Genomic DNA, 20848 nt, shown 5'->3' on the forward strand with positions numbered 1-20848 from the left:
ATATCAAAGGGGCATAGATATGGGAATAATAATCTAAACCATCTGCCACACACAGTTTTTGTATGGCTAACATGAAATTATGAATATGAAAACACTCAGTTATAAGACCCTATGTAAAGCTAACTATCATCAGCATCGAGTCCTGCTTCGCAGCACTCATGACTGTTTCTTAAGTACGAGGTGATGTGGTTATGTAGATGTGTCTGGGTAGTACATTTTTCCTGGGGAGTTAGCAAAAGCCATTGCCTAATGAATGAGTCCTATAATTCTTACAATTAACCAGAGAAGTAGTCATGGTTTGGGAAAGCAAGATGGCATCTCGTACCTTGAAAAGCATGAAAATAAATATTTGAATGAGTACCCCACTCAGTGAGTTGAGGAACAAGAAGTTTGATGGCTGGATGAATAGCAGAAAGACAGGAGGCAAATCAGGTTGGCTTCAGTAAGTTTAGTCATGCTCATCATCTCCCTGAGAAACCGAGGGGAAAAGGAGGCTGTTGAGTCAGGGAGGCAGGTGCCTGGGCAGGTAGCTCTGTGGTGTAGCCTCTGACTCTCATTGAAGCAGTTGTCCCAGAATCCTACAGACTGCATCTGGGCCCATGAAGACCGACTTCCAAAGGAAGAGGACATCATCATCTCCCTAGTCGTCTCTAGTCCTTGCTCAGAACCACAGGCACAGCGCCTCCACTGATGGTTGGGGCCATGAGACCTAATTCTAATTCTGTTGCAACCCATCGTCTGACTGACTGGTGCTTCTGCTCCAACTGGGAACAGGTTAAACCATACAGCACAGCACATCTCATCTTCCTTCATTGGCCAGAGGAGACATGGGCTCTGGTTCTGGTGGGGAGGCATACTGCATCCCAGGAAGTGGATCTGGGATCGCACCTGGAGAAGGCAAAGAGGGTGCGATCTCCCAGAAGACCCCCTCCCATCAAGGACTGCTTCAGACTCCGATCTCTCTGGAGCTCTGCACACTTGAGGGGTTAAGAAGCAGGGGGCGCTTGGTGACTCGGTTAAGCGTCCAACTTCAGCTCAGGTCATGATCTCGCAGCTCGTGGGTTCGAGCCCCGCGTTGGGTTCTGTGCTGGCAGCTCAGAGCCTGGAGCCTGTTTCAGATTCCATGTCTCCCTCTCTCCCTGCCCCTTCCCCCACTCATGCTCTGTCTCTCTCTGTCTCAAAAATAAATAAACTATAAAGGAAAAAAAGGCAGAACATCACACTCTGCTGGTGGCCTCCCCTGTGTGTCAGCTCAAGTGAGCAGACGTGTTAATCCAGATGCAAAGGGGGTTAGTTGCTCAGGATTGGGAACGTGTTTAACACCTTCAGGTCACTCACAATTCCTGAGATGTAATTAATTCATCAAGATATCCTGCATGGTTCCTGAATGATCCAACCAGTCTCCAAACTATTATTGGTTATGTTCCACTGTATTGCAGTAAGATTATAAGTAAGTTTAAGTAAGTATAGAGTAAGATCCCATTTTCTCCTGTAGTTTAGGTCACTGCCTGGTATCTAACAGGCACACTGAATAAATAAAAGAATGAATGAACTCAATAAATATTTATTGAACCAATTAATTAATGAAAGGGCACAACCAGTGCTTAAATTTAGGGAGTATGTGAAGCACTAAAAACATCTGTGGCCCACACAGGAATTTGCATGTAGTACATACTCAATAAATAGTTGTTGCTTTGTGCTGAAGCTAAAGATTCCCTCAATTAAATATTACACTGCAAAAATAAGACAGGTAACTTTGGATTCTGTGTCTCCTTCACTCTCTGACCCTCTCCTGCTCACACTCTCTCTCTCTCTCAAAAATAAAACATTAAAAATTTTTTAAAAAGACAGGTAAGTGCCCCTACAATTAGAGGGTGCAATGGGTAAAATTCTACTTTTTATTCCTGAAAAGCCATAGCTCTGGGCTNTACCATGATCAACTGGAGGATGTCAGGGCACTTCTCCTTCCTAACACGTGACAGTTCTAAAGATGACCACTATTTTAGATAATCAGCTGTCAGAGTGAGCTTGTGTGAGTGCTCCTAGATTTAAAATTTATAGGAAAGGCTTTGAATTTCTAAACTGCTTCAGGGTCTTCTTCAAAGTTATTCNAGAGAAAGAGATGAAAAGGTCAGTAGGTGTAGAATTTACATCTACAGAATGGACTAAATGTGACTTTTTAAGCAAGCCGGTGACCAGGGTTAATCAGGTCAGTGTTCCGGGGGAAAAAAAAGAAAAAAACAAAAACAAAAAAGGGGAGGGCAGCTCTCAAGCAGGGATGGGCGTGGTGTGATCCAATGCGTCAGGAGGGAGTTCTGCCTTGGCGGTTGTGGGGAGAAGAGTGGCGGCGCTCCAGTCCCTTCTTGAACCAAGCGCTGCACCTCACTTTTTTGAGTGTGTAAACTCCCCGTGCCGGGGGGCGCAGTCAAAGTGGGTCACGTTCTTTAACCCAGGCCAGGCCTAGTTTCCAAATCCCAGTCTGCGCGCCCCACTGAAATTGCCTTAGACACAACGTTGCAGGTGATCCCCTCGGGGCAATTCCAAGCCTCTTGCCTAGGCCTGGGGATGGAGCCAGAATCGCTGGGTCGGGTTGGCGAGCATGGGCGGGGGTCTGCCTGCGGGGCGCACCGGGCCTGCTAGAGAGAGGGAAACCAGGTCCCTCTGTGTCTCGTCACCCGGAACACGAACTCGGGGGCAAATCTCCCAGTTTTTAAACCCTTTGCCTTCCCTCTAGAGTTCCAGCCAGCCAGGAGTGCGCGACCCGGTACGCACGCGGGGCTCCCCGAGGAGTCCGGCCAGCCAGGAGCACAAAGAAGTGGTCAGCACGCAGCCGCTCCGGGACGAATTGGCGCGTGGGGACCTGGCGCGCAGGGATTTGGCACACACGGTCCTTCTGTGCCCCGAGCGGAGATTTTTGTTTCCCAGCGACAGGGACCATGTCTTGAGCGATTTCAGACTCTTTTTCCCCTCTCACTCCCTGCAGAGGGGGATTGCCCCCCATCCCTGGAGTCTCCGATCCCGGCCCGATTTTATCTTCCCCAGTTCGCACTCACATTAGAAAGCTTTCTCAGTGGATTCTGCGTCCTTTTTCTCCCAATCTCTTGGGTTCTGTAAGGTTTCCTATGGCTTCAGATCTTTTCCGTGTGAGATACGGGGGTGAGTGCAATGTGCGGAGCTCCCTAATTCTCTGCCGTCTTGCCCCTCCTCCTTTAGTTTATTTGTTAAATTTACATCGAAGTTAGTTAGCATATGTGCAACAATGATTTCAGGAGTAGATTCCTTAATGCCCCTCACCCACTTAGCCCATCCCCCCTCCCACAGCCCCTCCAGCAACCCCTTTTGTTCTCCATATTTAAGAGTCTCTTATGTTTTGTCCCCCTCCCTGTTTTTATATTATTTTTGCTTCCCTTCCCTTATGTTTGTCTATTCTGTGTCTTAACGTCCTCATATGAGTAAAGTCATATATTTGTCTTTCTCCCATTGATTAATTTCGCTTAGCATAATACCCTCTAGTTGCATCCACGTAGCTGCAAATGGCAAGATTTCATTCTTTTTGACTGCTGAGTAATACTCCATTGTATATATGTACCACATCTTCTTTATCCAGTCATCTGTTGATAGACATTTGGGCTCTTTCCATATTTTGGCTACTGTTGATAGTGCTGCTATAAACATTGGGGTGCATGTGCCCTTTCAAAACAGCATACTGGTATCCCTTGAATAAATACCTAGTAGTGCAATTGCTGGGTCATAAGGTAGTTCTAGTTTTTATTTTTTGAGGAACCTACACACTGTTTTCCAGAGTGGCTGCACCAGTTTGCATTCCCAGCAGCAGTGCAAGAGGGTTCCTCTTTCTCTGCATCCTCACCAACATCTGTTTTTCCCTGAGTTGTTAATTTTAGCCTTTCTGACAAGTGTGAGGTGGTATCTCACTGTGGTTTTGATTTGTATTTCCCTGATGATGATTGATGTTGAGCATTTTTTTCACATGTCATTTGGCCACCTGGATGTCTTCTTTGGAGAAGTGTCTATTCATGTCTTTTGCCTATTTCTTCACTGGATTTTTTGTTTTCAGAGTGCTGAGTTTGATACGTTCTTTATAGATTTTGGATACTAACCCTTTATCTGATATGTCATTTGCAAATATCTTCTTCCATTCTGTTGGTTGCCTTTTAGTTTTTCTTATTGTTTCCTTTGCTGTGCAGAACCTTTTCATTTTGATGTGGTACAAATAGTTCATTTTTGCTTTTGTTTCCCTTGCCTCTGGAGACATGTTGCATAAGAAATTGCTGCGACCAAGGTCAAAGAGGTTCTTGCCTGCTTTCTCCTCAAGGATTTTGATGGCTTGCTGTCTCATGTTTAAGTCTTTCATCCGCTTTGAGTTTATTTTTGTGTGTGGTGTAAGAAAGTGGCCCAAGTTCATTGTTATGTAAGTCATTGTCCAGTTTTCCCAGCACCATTTGCTAAAGAGACTGTCTTTATTCCATTGGATATTCTTTCCCTCTTTGTCAAAGATAGGTTGGCCATAGGTTTGTGGGTCCATTTCTGGGTTCTCTATTCTGTTCCATTGATCTGAGTGTCTGTTCTTGTACCAGTACCATACTGTCTTGATGATTACAGCTTTGTAATACAGCTTGAAGTCTGGGATTGTGATGCCTCCTGCTTTGGTTTTCTTTTTCAAGATTGCTTTGGCTATTCGGGGTCTTTTCTGGTTCCATACAAATTTTAGGATTGTTGGTTCTAGCTCTTGGAACAATGCTGGTGTTATTTTGATAGGTATTGCATTGAATATGTAGATTGCTTTGGGTAGTATTACATTTTAACAATATTTGTTCTTCCTATCCAGGAGTATGGAATATTTTTCCGTTGTTTTGTGTCTTCTTCAATTTCTTTCATAAGCTTTCTATAGTTTTCAGGGTATGGATTTTTCACCTCTTTGGTTAGATTTATTCCTAGGTATTTTATGGTGTTTGGTGCAATTGTAAATGGGATCGATTCCTTGATTTCTCTTTCTGTTGCTTCATTGTTGGTGGATAGGAATGCAACCAACGTCTGTGCATTAACTTTATATCCTGCCACTTTGCTGAATTCATGGATCAGTTCTAGCAGTTTTTTGGTGGAATCTTTTGGGTTTTCCATAGAGAGTATCATGTTGTCTGTGAAGGGTGAAAGTTTGACCTCCTCCTGGATGATATATGGATGCCTTTTATTTCTTTGTGTTGACTGATTGCCAAGGCTGAGACTTCCAATACTATGTTGAATAACAGATGCGAGAGTGGCATCCCTGTCTTGTTACTGACCTTAGGGGGAATGCTCTCAGATTTCCCCATTGAGGATGATCTTAGTGTTGAGTCTTTCATATATGGCTTTTATGATCTCAAGGTATGATCCTTCTATCCTTCTTTCTTGAGGGTTTTTATCAAGAAAGGATGCTGTATTCTGTCAAATGCTTCTCTGCATCTATTGAGAGGATCAGGTGGTTCTTGTCCTTTGTTTTATTGATGTGATGAATCACATCGATTGTTTTGTGGATATTGAACCTGTCACATCCCAGGTATAAATTCCACTTGGTCGTGGTTAATACTTTTTTTGATGTATTGTTGGATCTGGTTGGCTAATATCTTGTTGAAGATTTTTGCATCCATGTTCATCAGGGAAATTGGTCTATAGTTTTCCTTTTTCATGGGGTCTTTGTCTGGTTTTGGAATCAAAGTAATGCTGGCTTCATAGAAAGAGTTTGGAAGTTTTCCTTCCATTTCTATTTTTTGGGACAACTTCAAGAGAATAGGTGTTAACTCTTCCTTAAATGTTTGGTAGAATTCCCCTGGAAAGCCATCTGGCCCTGGACTCTTGTTTTTTGGGAGATTTTTGATTATTAATTTGATTTCTTTACTGGTTATAGGTCTGTTCAAATTTTTTATTTCTTCCTGTTTCAGTTTTTGTAGTTCATATGCTTCTAGAAATGTGTCCATTTCTTCCAGATTGCCCATTTTATTGGCATATCATTGCTCATAATATTCTCTTATTATTGTTTTTATTTCTGCTGTGTTGGTTGTGATCTCTCCTCTTTCATTCTTGATTTTGTTTATTTGGGTCCTTTCCTTTTTCTTCTTGATCAAACTGGCTAGTGGTTTATGAATTTCGTTAATCCTTTCAAAGAAACAGCTTCTGGTTTCATTGATCTTTTCTACTGTTGTTGTTTTTTGTTTGTTTGTCTGTTTTGATAGCCTTGATTTCTGCTCTAATCTTTATTATTTCCTGACTTCTGCTGGTTTGGGGTTTTATTTGCTATTGTTTTTCCAGTTCTTTAAGGTGAAAGGTTAGGTTGTGTATCTGAGACCTTTCTTCCTTCTTTAGGAAGGCCTGGATTGCTATATACTTCCCTCTTATGACTGCCTTTACTGTATCCCAGAGGTTTTAGGCTGTGGTGTTATGATTTTCATTGGCTCCCATGTACTTTTTGAATTTCCTCTTTAACNGGTTTATGAATTTCGTTAATCCTTTCAAAGAAACAGCTTCTGGTTTCATTGATCTTTTCTACTGTTGTTGTTTTTTGTTTGTTTGTCTGTTTTGATAGCCTTGATTTCTGCTCTAATCTTTATTATTTCCTGACTTCTGCTGGTTTGGGGTTTTATTTGCTATTGTTTTTCCAGTTCTTTAAGGTGAAAGGTTAGGTTGTGTATCTGAGACCTTTCTTCCTTCTTTAGGAAGGCCTGGATTGCTATATACTTCCCTCTTATGACTGCCTTTACTGTATCCCAGAGGTTTTAGGCTGTGGTGTTATGATTTTCATTGGCTCCCATGTACTTTTTGAATTTCCTCTTTAATTTCTTGGTTAGCCCATTCATTCTTTAGTAGGATGTTCTTTAGTCTCCAAGTATTTGTCTGAAAATATGCATGGTATGATCTCAATCTTTTTCTTCTTTTGAGGGCTGATTTTGTGTCCCAATATGTGATCTATTCTGGAGAACATTCCATGTGCACTGGAGAAGAATGTATATTCCACTGTTTTAGGATGAAATGTTTTGAATATATCAGGTAAGACCGTTGGTTCCAGTGTGTCACTCAAAGCCATTGTTTCCTTGTTGATTTTCTGATTAGATGATGTCCATTGTTGTAAGTGGGGTGTTGAAGTCCCCTGCTATTATGGTATTATTATCAATGAGTTTCTTTATGTTTGTGATTAATTGATTTATATATTTGGGTGATCTCACATTTGGAGCATAAATGTTTACAATTGTTAGGTCTTCCTGGTGGATAGACCCCTTAATTATGACATAATGCCCTTCTTCATCTCTTGTTACAGTCTTCATTTTAAAGTCTAGATTGTCTGATATAAGTATGGCTACTCTGGCTTTCTTTTGTTGACTATTAGCATGATAGATGGTTCTCCATCCCCTTACTTTCAATCTGAAGGTGTCTTTAGGGTCTAAAATTGGTTTCTTGTAAACAGCATATAGAATTGACTTTTTTTTTTTGTTTTTTACTCATTCTGTTACCCTATGTCTTTTGACTGGAGCATTTAGTCCATCGATGTTTAGAGTGAGTACTGAAAGATATGAATTTATTGCCATTATGTTTCTTGTAGAGTTGGAGTATCTGGTGGTGTCCTCTGGTCCTTTCCAGTCTTTGTTGCTTTTGGTAAGTATGTATGTATGTATGTATATATGTATGTATGTATGTATGTATTTACTTTCATCTTTTCTCCCCTCAGAGAGTTCCCCTTAAAATTTCTTGCAGGAGTTGTTTAGTGGTCAGGAGCTCCTTTAATTTTTGTTTATCTGGGAAACTTTTAACCTCTTCTTCTATTTTGAATGACAGCCTTGCTGGATAAGGAATTCTTGGCTGCATATTTTCCTGTTTCAGCACATTGAATACATCCTGCCACTCCTTTCTGGCCTGCCAAGTTTCTGTGGATAGGTCTGCTGCAAACCTGATCTGTTTTCCCTCGTAGGTTAAGGACTTTTTTATCCCTTGCTGGTTTCATGATTTTTTCCTTGCCTAAGTATTTTGTGAATTTAACTGTGATATGCCTTATTGACGGTCGTTTTTTTTTGTTTGTTTGTTTTTTTTTTGTTTTTTTTTAAATCTAATGTGAGTCTTCTGTGCTTCCTGGATTTTGATGTCTGTGTCTTTTGGTACGAAGAGAAAGTTTTCTGCTATGATTTGCTCATATAACCCATCTACTCCCTTCTCTCTCTCTTCATCTTCTGAGACTCCTATGATTCTGATGTTGTTCCTTTTTAATGGTCACTGATTTCTGTAATTCTTAAATTGTGCTCTTTTGCCTTAGTTTCCCTCTTTTTTTCTCCTTCATTATTTTCCATAAGTTTGTTCTCAATATCGCTGATTTGCTGCTCTACCGCATCCATCCTTGCCACTGTGGCATCTATTTGAGATTGCAGCTCAGTTGTAGCATTTTTTATTTCATCCTGACTAGCTTTGATTTCTTTTATCTCTGCAGAGAGGGATTCTAATATATTTTTGACCCCAGCTAGTACTCTTATTATCGTGATTCTAAATTCTGGTTCAGACATCTTGGAAAAGCCAGAATTTAAATCTCACCTATCTGGGACACCTAGGTGGCTCTGTTGGTTAAGTGTCTGACTGTTGATTTTGGCTCAGGTCATGAGCTCACTGTTCTGTTCGTGAGATCAAGCCCCACCATGGGCCCTGTGCTGTCCCCACAGAGCCTGCTTGGGATTCTCTTTCCCTCTCTCTTTGCCCCTCCCCTGCTTGTGCTCCTGCTTTCTCTCTCTCTCTCTCTCTCTCCCTCTCTCTCATAAACAAACATTAAAATAAAATCTAACCCATCTGACTGCAGAGCCCACCGTCCTAACTACTATACTATTCCTGCCAGAAATTGGACTTAAATCTTCATTGGCTCAACAATGAACACTGTGCTGGGCATAGCAGAGCCAGGGGGAATCAGAGTCCTTCTCTGAAACAACTTACCATCTGGTGGTGGAGAAAGGGATGGTACTCTCTATGGGATGGCATTCTGTGCAGTCCACTGCAGGAACCCAGACCAGGGGGACCCAACTCCTCTGGGGGTTCTTACTGGAATAACCAATGTCATCATTGAAACTGAAAGGAAGAGTAGGAGTTATATTATGATTTGTACTTTATACAAAGGAAGAGAGTTCCAGTAGCTAGAAGAGCTGATATGGGTGGATCTGATCACAGCCCTCACCACCACCATCCCCAAATATGTCGGTGGTGAGGGGCGCCAGGCTGATTGCAATGCTACTCTGGAGTTTGTTACAGGTATTGGAAATCTGGTTTGATTTTGAATATCAAGGTAGACACTGCTTCCTTTATATACACATTATAATAATAGAATTTTTGAACTTGTAGTGTATGAACTTTTACAAGTAAGAAAATGAAAACCCAGAGCAGGTAAGTGATTTGCCCAAGATTACACAACTACTGGTTAGAAAACTGGATCTAGAACCTGGGTTTTCAGTCAGGTGGGCCAGTCCTTTCCTGAAGCCTATCACCTTTGGGGCATAGTTCTGTCTATTCGTGGACTCACAGCTGCTGTGTCAGGCTGTGTAGGCTGTTTACTGTGCAAGAGTATCTGCTCTGGGAATGGGTCAGGGCTGAAGTCCATTCATAGGAAGGAACAACTTTTTCTCACTTTGCAAAAGTACTTTATGGCAAGCAAGTCCCTCTTGAAACTAATATAGCCAACCTACAGAAATCTATATTTCTTCCCATTCTTATTCATGCAGTGATTTTTTTCTATAATTCTATCCACAGTGTTCAAATAATTTAGTGATTAGTGCTTTAGTGCCCACTGGAACACAGTACCAGTTCTAGAAGGTACATTTCCAGCAAGTCCTCTGGTGTGGCATGGCAGTGACTTCTTTGCCAATCAGTAGTTCATGGCTGTACCTTTCCAGTAAGGTCGGAGGGGTTAGAGGCAAGAGAGGGCCTTCCTTCCTTGAGCAATCTATCTCAGCTCTGGGGTAGCAGTTACCCCTTATCTTCATCTATATCTATCTTTTTTGGGTTTTCTTTTTTTCTAACTGGCCAATCTCTCATTACTTCTTACTAGCCATTCCTGTTATGGATAATAATTCTTTATATTAAATGTTCCCTGTTCAAATTACTGTGTTTTTCTCTCTCTTGATCAGACTCTGCTGATTCACAACCCTCAGACATTTCTCTACCAGCCAGACATAGCCTGCTTCCCTAAGGGAGCTGCACTCTAGCTGCATGAGCTACTGGAGGGTCCATGTCCTAGTAGATTAGCCACAAGTTCATGCAGGGGAATGAAAAATAAGCATTGCCCCCTCGAATTCCCCTGAGCTCCCCAACTAAATGGACAGAGAGTCACATGATCATATGCACATAACATGGTCAGTGCTGGTGGGTAACACAGGCTTGAAGGTACCACTGATAGATGTTCCCAGTAGCTATGTTTTGGGAGAAGGAGGTCCCTGACTGTTACCCAGGAGGAGACTCTTGAATCTTGAAGATAGATTGAGGCTCTGCCAGGCAGGTGGACAAAGAATATGCCAAGCAGAGGTAACAAGGCAAACTGTTAGCTAACTGATTCTAGCATGAATATTGAGCCTTGATGTTCCTGTAGAGCAGAAAAACCCTGTTGGATCAGGTGACAACATGGTGTTGGTAGCACCACACCATAAGGTGGGAGCCTTATCACAGTCTATGAATCTTCTCCCTGGCTCCCATGTGACCATTAGTACTGAAGAGGTGGTGCTTTTGTGTTCCAAAGTAAACAATGAGCACCATGTGAACTAGCTGTTACAACCAGCTGCTCGAAATTGCAGAATACTCAAGAGAGTTTTAAAGCTGGAGTATAGACTCCATCCCATCATTTTACAGAATAATCAACTGACAACAGACTGTCAAAGACTCATGCAAGAGCAAGTCAGAGAGAGAACTGCGATCCAGTGTCTTGGCAAACTATGTGGGAACTTTTTGCTGCCATTCTTGTAGGGTATGACTCAGCATTTATACTTGTTGACTGGGACTAGAAAGAAATGAAAATCCAGGGTATTGTAGCTCAAGGATCCCTTCCAAAAAAAAAAGCAAGAGGATGTCCAAGATGTGTCCCATATTCCCTACTCAATGGACATGTAGTTCAGTGGCTCCTCTCAGGGCTAGGTACCTTTAGCTTCTTCATCATGACCCTCTCTGGTTTTAGGGCCAGATATTTTTGTCTCGTCGGTAACAATCTCGTTACATATCTCAGAATTAAAACCACTTCCTCATGGATCTTTTTACTGCATGAGGCTTATCAAAAGCTCTGCCATGGCAATTATGAGCCCATGATTTTGTCCTCTGTAGCACAATTCAGTTTGGAAGCATGGCTCAATTCCTTGCTTTGAATACCCAGAAGGGATTGCTTATGTCTTCTTATTTTTGGTGGTCTGTAGCTGTTTCCATTTCTGTACAAATGGTGAACTGTCCTTTGCTAGGGAAGGCCTGTGCTGTTTCCTTATGTCCTGTCTCCTTAGTGATAATCTTCTCTTGTCATGAACGTTATTCTTCCCATATTCCAAATCTGCAAGGCCATCTTTTGACAAAGTGGTTGTCAATATGCCATGCCTGCAGGAGGCCCAGGAAGGCCCCTGTGCCTCCTGGTACCCCTCTTCTACAACTCTGAGCTTAATGGGAATGCATGTGCCATGGCTCTGAGGCAAGTGAGAATGGGGTGGGGGAGTACAGAAAAGAGGTGAGAAGAACAATACCTAATGGACAGCTGGCTTATCAATGACAAAGTTTGCCTTTGTCAAAACATGGGGCTGCACACTTGTTTCTAGTCTAAGGTACTTGTATGTTGACACCGGAAGGGGATAAAATACATCTCGTTCTACTTTCTACTTACCATGAAGATACACTTGAGCTTATCCCAAGAAAGAATCTCCTACATTTCTGTATAATTATAATAAAACACCCAGGAATAAGATAGACTTTTATTTTATTATTTTCAAATAGATTAAAAATTTTTTTAATGTTTATTTATTTTTGAGAGAGACAGACAGGCAGACAGAGCGCAAGCAGGGGAAGGACAGAGAGAGAGAGAGAGACAAATCTGAAGCAGGCTCCAGGCTCTGAGCTGGCAGCACAAAGCCCGAGGCAGGGCTCAAACTCACAAACCACAAGATCATGACCTGAGCTCAAGTCAGACGCTAAACCGACTGAGCCACCCAGGCGCCCCTCAAACAGATTTTTAAAAGACCAGTTTCCCTTACGGGATCTATCAGGCCAGCTTTTTGTGTGTTAGTTTGTAGTCTGGCTGACACTTCTCAGCTAGGGAAAAATAATATTCTTGTTCTCTTTTTCTCATAAAAGGGTCCTGTGGTTACTGGATATTATTATCCCACGCTTAGTAATTCCTTACTGGTTCACTTTTTATTTGAAATTATTTCTGCTTATATTCTTATTATTTATTTATTTGAAGGTGCCAAATGTTTTCTTCTGAGCATCTCAGGAGAATGATTTTTGACAATGCTTTCGCCAATGCCACTGTTCATTAGGTTTATAGTTTCTAAGGATGTGGCAAAATCAGGCTTGCTGAGTTTACATTATGTTTCAAAGCACAAGAAATACTTCCCAGTGAAGTATTCCACTGAAGTGGAATGTCCCGACTGCATATACAAAATAGAATCTCCTCTCTCAAGGTGCAGAATCAGATGAACAATGGAAGTATGAACACAAAGGGATGTTCAAGTGACCAGTGATATGAGTCATTGCTTGGCCACTGACTTTACAAGGAGAGTCACGAAGGAGACTTTACGAGGATAATCACGTAGGAGAAAAGCCCCCTGTGCATATAGCTATCACGGTTTTGAAAGATTTAGCAAACACACAACTAGATTTTTATCCCTTTCCTCCCATATCATTCAGAAGCATGCTATTAACATTTCTTTAATGGTTTCCAAACTTGCAGGTGAAATTTCATTTGCAAAAGGGGTTTAAAGAAAGCAAAAGTCTCCAATCTAATTAACTCCAACTTTAATTCAACACTTTCCCTTGATTTACTATACATTATCTTGAGGTTTAAAAATTTTTTAGATCTGTATATATGAGAATATGAGAATGTAATTAATCATCTGTAAAGCATATAAATCCCAGCAAGACACTTTGTCAAATTATCTCATCTTACCCACGATCTTTTTATCCCACCAGTTTTGCCTGGTTTCTGATTTCACTGAGCTGGGATTAAATCAGTGCATTCCTCCCACTGCATAATTAGGACTGCTTTAAAACTCTGTAATTACAAACCGCAACTGTAGATTGTGAATTGCATTCGCTGTCATAACTGCCATTAGCCTGGTTTCCGATTCTTCCAGAACAGTGAGGTAAAGATGCCATGTTGATAAATTCCACTGCTATAGGTCTGCTATTGATTATCTGCAGCAATTCTAGACTTGGATGGGATCCCAAGCAAGATGCAGAACCTGGGAAAATGCCAATGTTTTGTGAATCAAAAGGACTTTTTAAGAAGAAAAAATGTTTTTTAAAATAATAAAACTGTGGAATAACTAGTATAAAATTTTCAACTTATGCAATTGCAGGATTAATTTTGTAAATGCGTATAGTCCTAATCTATTGGTCTTCCTGGGAGGGGAAAACTATTTGGGATACTTATTCACCCTAATTTTGATTACTTTCTACAAAGTGAAATCAAAATGCTTTATGAAGGTGTTCCAAGGCTTTATTTGACAGTTTCTCCTTGCTTTACTCCCAGTGATCTGCGAAGCCCACGGTCCCCTTCTTACCATAAATCTCCCCAGCATGCTTTCCTCTCCTGCTTTTTCATCAGAGTCTAGGAGGGGAGGCCCACTTAAAAGTGATATAAAATCTTCCTCATGCAGGAGGCTCACTCTGATGAGATTTTGGCTACATGTTCCCAGTTCTAAATACACAGCAAAAAAGTCTTTTCATGATTTAAAAAAAGGTCAAATATTTTCTCTTTTAATATAAGATGTTCAATATCCTCATATAAACAACTTCCTTCAGAGTAATCTTTGGTATGTGGAAACTCATGTATCAAATGGTAAACTCCATTATTGTGCTGGTACCCAAGCTTGATTCACAAAGTTAGCCATTTTCATCAAGTTTCTTTGTTAAATCTCTTTAACCAATGAACACATTTTGCTATTTTGTAAATTCCTAATTTGAGAGAAACAAAAAATTGCCTCTTTCTATTTAACATATTTAGAAGCTCCAATGTCTTGCTTATAATTAAACTGTATATATGTATGTATGTATGTATGTATGTAAGTATATAGACACACACACACTTTGACCGCTACTATTTCCCTGCTATGTATTTCTGGATGTTTATAAATGAACTGAATTGTGGTGGGAAAGAGCCCAGTGGCCCTTAACCACTACAATACCTCCCTTGTAATTTGCTGAAAGCAAGTGGTATTAATTTACGGTTTTTCTTGAAGTTTGTAACAAAAGCAAATAGGTTGATTTTTGTTCAGAATCTTCAGATTAGTGCATCTAAAGGCTATGAAACTAGATAAATGCATAAATCAGACTAAAGAAGTAAGCTTTTGAAGCAAAGGGTTGGGAAAAGAAGACGGCTTTGCACAAACTAGGAGTTCAGTCCATCTGTTTGAGTAAGAATTTTCAGGGCATTGTTAGTAGGGTTAACAATGGATAAGAAAGAGAATTATTACTTGTGAGTTGCTCTACTGTGCGAAGATGTACGGAAATAACAAAGAGAATTTAGGAGTAATTATTTCATACTTCTCCCTCCCTTCCTCAAATTTAGTTAGTAAATAGAGACATCCGGCTAACTGGTGCCAGTCTGGGTGTTGCTAGCTCTGCGAAGGGAGCCCCTCCCTGTAGCAATCCAAGAGTAGCTGTTATATGCTGTGTGGCAAATGATTAACTCTGTCACTCTGAATTTTGTATGCCTGCTTTTAAGTATGATGGACTTGAGTCCTGCAATGGAAAAAACACAAATATCACCTTAAGGCTTACAGTGCAACGATTTTAATGGTCCGCACTAAAATAGGTAGTACAGTTTTGTAGCTCAACATTAAAAGCAGTCTCGCCTTACTTATAATGCTTCTACCTAAGAATGCTTCCTGCTCCCTCTCAGCCCTTCACTTAGGTCTGAGTCTACAGAAGTACTTCTAAAGTGCATTTCTCTGGCGTTAAAAACAGCATTGTGATTTGCTCTCCGGCAGCGGGTCCTGGATCCGAGCGCTGCTTCCTCATTTGAGGGTCGGCTCAGTTCCAGTAGAGTTACCAGCTCATAGAAGTACCCTTCTCACTCCCCAGGTGGCAAAAGGTAGGAGGCCACCAGAGAACTTTTGGGGGTTAAACACGGTTACGCCAACTTCCTCTGCGGCAGGTATCTTCGCTCACCACAAATAAATATTCAATGCCTCCTTGAACCATGAAATATGGAAAACCCAACTGACACTTCAATTTCCAGGAAATTAAAATCGTGGAGGCCTTGTGTGAATATTCAGGAGTCGGTGGGATTGGAGCCAGGGGAGGGCCGGAATTCTCGGGTTAGGGTAGGGGGGAGTGGTGGGGAGAGAGGCAGTCCCGCAGCGCTCTGGCTATTGCTTGTCGTCGTGGGGGTCACCAGGGAAGCCCGCCTCCTCTGGGGACCTGACTCCTTCGGGGAGCAGAGTGGCGCGCACTTTCCTCTTCTCCTTAAAGCGGCCGGAGCGCGAGATCTTCAAGTTGCGGCGGCTGCTGCCTGANCATGGCCGGGCGGCGCGGGGCGCGGCGGGTGGGGAAGGGCCCCCTCTCCTGGTGGGGCCGGCGGTCCGCGGCAGGAAAGCAGGCTACGGGGTAGGAGCCTAGGCGGCGGCCTGTACCCGGGAAGCAAACAGAACTTGGTTACTGGGTTTGCCCAAGTCACGTGCCCCCAGCCCCACTTCCTCCCCTCGCCCCGCCCGGCACCGGATCGNCACCGCCGCGTCCCCGGGGGCGCAGGCGGACGAGCGGTGGCCTCCAGGGCGCCCCCATCTGGTCTTCAGACAGCCTGGCACTCGCCCGCCTCAACCCTGGCCTGGCCTTCAAGGCCAGTGAGGTGGTCCCCGTGCCCGGGACGCCGGGGGAGGTTCCCGAGCATCTGGATTAACCCCAGCCGAGAGGAAGCTGGCCTGGCCAGTTACCCTGCCTGATTGTAGAGGGACGCCCCAAAGTGACCCAACTCGGCCCCGGGGGGCCTCCGCTTGGATGAGCACCTGGGCAGAGGGTGCCCGGAACGGGGTGAGCTATAGGTGAGCACTGACTATTAGACCCCCGTCAACAGTTCTGAAATTTCCCTCCAAGGGGTTTTTCCATCGACTTCTGTCCCAGGATCCTTTCCGACGTGGTTCTTCAAGGGGAATTTACATGACGATAAGAGCGAGGGAAAAGCTCATGATGTTTTGTTTCTTTTAAATTCTGCTTTTGACAGAACTTCTGCCTTGCCGCTTTCAGAGAAGCTGGTCTAGACTTCACTTCCCTTGAAAACCGCCGTCCCAACTTCCTTTTATTCCCCAGAGACCAAGCTTACGTCTCTTGGAAGCCACCCCAGGCGACGGTTGTGATGAGGTCAAGCGGCAAAAGTCCTCTTCTTTTTAGTTCTGTATTAAAATATGCACCGACTTGGTACCAGGCAGCTCGACTCTTGAGATCTTTAGTTACAAATCAAAGGTTTCTGATCCTTTTTGCGCAATTCCTTCCTCCAAAGGAGACACCTGCTGCGCGCAGCCAGGCGCTCCTACCCCAGGTGCTTCTTCCCAGCTTTGAAAACAGCGCTCTGCGGAGCGAGAAGACCGTTCACGAGCACTGAAGGTGCTGATACCGGGAGCCCGACACCGGTGCGCACTCGGCTCTAACTGCACGAGCGCGCAGGGTTAGCTCGCGCCGAGGAGCAGTTCCAGGTTGCCGCTGGGCCCTTCCCACCCCACGCGCCTGGTGCTCACGCGAGTTGCCGGCGCGCCGGGGAGCGAAACTTCAGCGGTGTTTGTCGTTGGAGGCTCTGCTCCCGGAACCGCCGGGAAAGTTGGAGCGCCTACGCGAGGCGGCGCCCCGGCTCCTCCCCAGGATGCCCCGAGGGCACACTCGGGCAGCGACTTGAAAACAGTGCAAGGTAAAACCGCCAAAAGTTCTTCCCTTAAAAAGGCACCCTCTCCCCAAAGCACGGTTTGCAGCAAACCTCCTGCTCCCTGTATTTTACGGATCAAAGAAGCACCCCCAAGTTATTCATAGGTGGTGGTGGTGGGGTGTCCTGATGGCTGCCTTCTGTCTTCTACCCTACATTCTCTTTTCCACAACCACCGTTGTGTGCACGGAAAGGCTTAGCACCAATTGCGCAAGGAAAAGATTGCAAATTACGCAAATGTACGCAGAGCGCCTGCGGCTCGCAACTTCTCCTCCGGAGCTGGAGCCGGGGGAGCGCCCCAGGTTGATACCTGGGAACGGACTCTGTCTTGGCGGATGCAGAACCGTCCTGACTGCTCACCTGTTCGGGCTTCCGAAGATCCCACGACTCTGCGCCGACCTCGCCTGCACGAGAACGGAAGGGGTGTATTTGAGACAACCTGGGGAGGTCAGGCTTTTTTTTTTTTTTCTGGACGGTGTGCCTGCCGAAATCTCTGCAGTCCAGCTAAGCCGAATGCTGCTGCTGCTGGTCTCCCCTGGCGCCTCCAACTTCTGCTTCGCGCAGCGCTGGCGGCAGTTCTGGGCTTGCAGCGCGCCGGGCTCCGGCCTGAGGGCGCCACGGCGAACAGGTGCCAGGCTCACTGCCCCAGGTGGATCCCCAGATAGGCTCTCCGGGCTAGTAGCCTTTCATTCTCGCGCGCCTCCCTCTCCCTGCTAGCGATTCCCGGCAGCCGCGGGGAGATGGGACCTCAGCTGCGCACTCCGGTGTATTGAACCTTCCCACACGTCGGTCCTTTGCACGGGAAAGACATCTGTCTGCCCACCTGTTGGTCATTCGCCAAGTGATTCGAGAAACCAGAACCCGGGGCGGGGGGTGTGGGGGTGTGTGTGTGGAAACACCAACCCAGGAGGCGGCCACAGCTGCCGCAGGTGCAGGTAGTAACTTCGCGTTCCCGCCCTCAAGGGCACGAGATTGGATCAGGTCGCGTCTGTGGCGCCGGCCTTGGGGTGTCTGATTGGAGAAAGGCTGAGCTGCGCCGCACGCGGGTCGGACTCCTCTGGAAGAAGAAACGGTAGAGGAGACCCTGGCCGGGAGACCGAGGCTGGAGGTGGGCTCCGCGGGGTAAATGTTGCCGCAACTCTTCCCCTGCCCCCGCCCTGATTTCTTTTTTCTCTTTCTCTCTGGGTCCCCAGCCATGGCCACTCAACTCCCAGGATTCCACTTTGTAATTCACAGGAACTGTTTCCTATCCAGGCAAAATGTTACAGAGTCGCAGGCACCCTTAGTTGAAAGGTGTAATGTTAACGAGTTCGCTGTGTGCCTGCTGGGCGCTGTTTCCAGTGCTCTCGGGGTGGGGGTGGGGGGGTTAACTCATTTACTCCTCCCAGGAACCCAAGTAGGTAGGTGCTATTGTTACCCTCAGTTGTCGGGCGAGGAGACCCTAGCCCTGAAAGTTAAATGGTTGCTCAAAGTTGCATGCCTGGTAAGTGGCAGAGCCAGATTTGAACCCAGGAGGTCTGACTCCCGCTCCTACGGTCTTAACTAGCACTTTAGACCGCAGCCTGCCAGCCTTGGGCACTTAAAGGATTTTGAGAAGATGTGAATTTCCTTCCCTGAAGACTGGAGGTCCAGTGGACAGGCATTCCATCTGGGGAATACCGCTGCAGCCCTGAGCTGCTAGAGGATGTGAACCAGTGTATTTCGGGGAGGGTTCAGGACGCTTGCGCTCCTGGGAACACATGCGTGCTTTTTATTGGTTGGGTAGAATGTAATTGCCATAGGTCACTTTCACTAATGAAAGCAGAAGTCCAGCCTGCTTCATCTTGCAGGATGCTCTTCTTTTTCAAAGAATTATTTTGATGTTCCTTGAGGTCATGAATAACTCTACCGAAGGAGTGCGCATAGAGCAACTGACCTCTGAGCATCGTTGTTCTGAGGACTTTCCGAAGCGCAAAAATCGTGAAAGGCATGATGCCTATCTCAACTTACAATGTAGACTTAGTGGAAAGAATTTTTTGTAGAATATTTCAGGGCATGAAATATGAAAATGTGAATGCTTTATATCATTAATTTCTTAATTTAGCATTCGTGGATTTTTAAATGACGTTCACAACAGTGTGTGTTTGAAAGGGATATAATTTCACATATTTCTTGCGATTAGTTTTAGAGAGTAAACTTTCAATCAGTGCACCGGGACTGGAACAAAGACAGGCCACCCCCTGGGAGAGGAGGACAGAACAAGCCCTCATAGTGCCATCCTATCACAGAGGAAAATACTGGATCAAGGAGGAGGGCTTAAATTGTAGATACTTTAACAGACTCTCTTGTAATTAGGAGTACCCATGTGATCTAGTTCTGGCTTATGGGGCCATAAGGAAGACGTCTGGGGATTTTTCTTTCCTGGATAAAGGAAAGAGCCTTCTGAGAGAAGAATATCTTTTGCTCTACACATGATTTTTACATTTAAGCACAGCATGAGGATGTGATGTCTGGTGTTGCAGCAGCCATATTGTGACAGCGAAGCAACAGGCGTGGAACTAAAAACCAACATGCTAAGGATGATGGCATGGGAGTGTGAGAGGTGTCTGGGTCTTGAGGATATTGATGAGCCCCTGAAAGAACCCTGGAACCATCTACCTCCAGACTACTAGTTGAGTGAGATAATAAAAATTCCTATGATTTCATCACAGATTTAAATAGTTTCCTGTTACTAGCAGCGAAAAAGAGTTCTCCCTTGAGACAGTCTATGAGAGTTATAGAAAAATATATTGTCCAAAAGGGAAAAAAGGTAGGATGGTCACATTTTTTTTCCTGACCAATCTGAAAAGTTCTTCATTGAAGGAGGATTTAGTGAAATATTTAAGTGATGGGAAAGTTTATAGAAGTGGGGGATGCATCTGCAAAACAAGCCACCTACAGTGAAAAGTTGATTTCTCTCTCCAGTGACTCGTAGGTGACTTTCAATGTTACAGAATTTAAATACGCTTAGGTTGGGCAATGCTTACATTTCTTAATAATATTTTATCTTGTCATATTTTTAAAGAAATGTGTAGATAGTTTGAGTAAGGACATTTCTTTCTTTCCTTCCTTTCTTCCCTCCTTCCCTCCCTTCCTTTCTCCCTTCCTTCCTTCCTTCTTAATTCAATGGCCTCTTAGGTGTACTTTTAAGTGCAATAAATGATAACACTCAAAAGCGAAAGAGAATGAATTCCTAGAGGGTAAGACTTGCATATTAGAAATTAAAATAAGAACTTTCAGGGTTAAACCTGGCCTCTGCAATCCTACCAAACCTGGCATTGCTTTGGAGGTTGGGAAATAGATTATTTTCCTTTAAAGCATTTATAGTGGCAACTGAGCAATAGAAAACACATGCTGAGAGAATTTAAGAAGTACAGACAATCAAAATGAAGAAAAAAATCATTTATATTCTTTTCACCCAGGGATAACCATGGTCAGTGTCGGAGGGTTAGTGCTATTCTTTTTGCCCCTTTTTTTTTATGTTTGCTCTTTTCTTCCCTCCCTTCCTCTTCTCCTCTCCTTCATTCCTCTTTTTTTATAGATGCTTCCATTCTTTGAAAATTAGGTGCTGATCTCCAGTGGCCTTTTCCTTTCTTGTCATCGACGTTCTGGTAGTTTGATATTCCTTCTCTCCTTTCTGTGTGTTCGCATCGGTGTTGTTGGATTTGGTTTATAAACTTCAGAGACTGGGCATTACACCCATGCCTGAACTGGGATCTGCTT

At 43.9% G+C, this 20848-nt stretch overlaps 1 protein-coding gene across 1 annotated transcript; it reads right to left on the bottom strand.

Moving 5' to 3' along the window:
- Positions 1-15688: 15688 nt before the first annotated feature.
- LOC144240935 (uncharacterized) lies at positions 15689-18806 on the bottom strand. The gene is made up of 3 exons (XM_077775360.1): positions 18011-18806; positions 17468-17511; positions 15689-15824 (listed from the first exon to the last, which is right to left on the bottom strand). The coding sequence occupies exons 1-3, from the start codon at positions 18302-18304 to the stop codon at positions 15689-15691; spliced, it is 474 nt and encodes a 157-aa protein (XP_077631486.1). The 5' UTR covers positions 18305-18806.
- Positions 18807-20848: the final 2042 nt, after the last annotated feature.

Source organism: Crocuta crocuta, unplaced genomic scaffold, assembly GCF_008692635.1.
Source record: "Crocuta crocuta isolate KB4526 unplaced genomic scaffold, BGI_CrCroc_1.0 scaffold197, whole genome shotgun sequence".
Taxonomy (NCBI): Eukaryota; Metazoa; Chordata; class Mammalia; order Carnivora; family Hyaenidae; genus Crocuta; species Crocuta crocuta.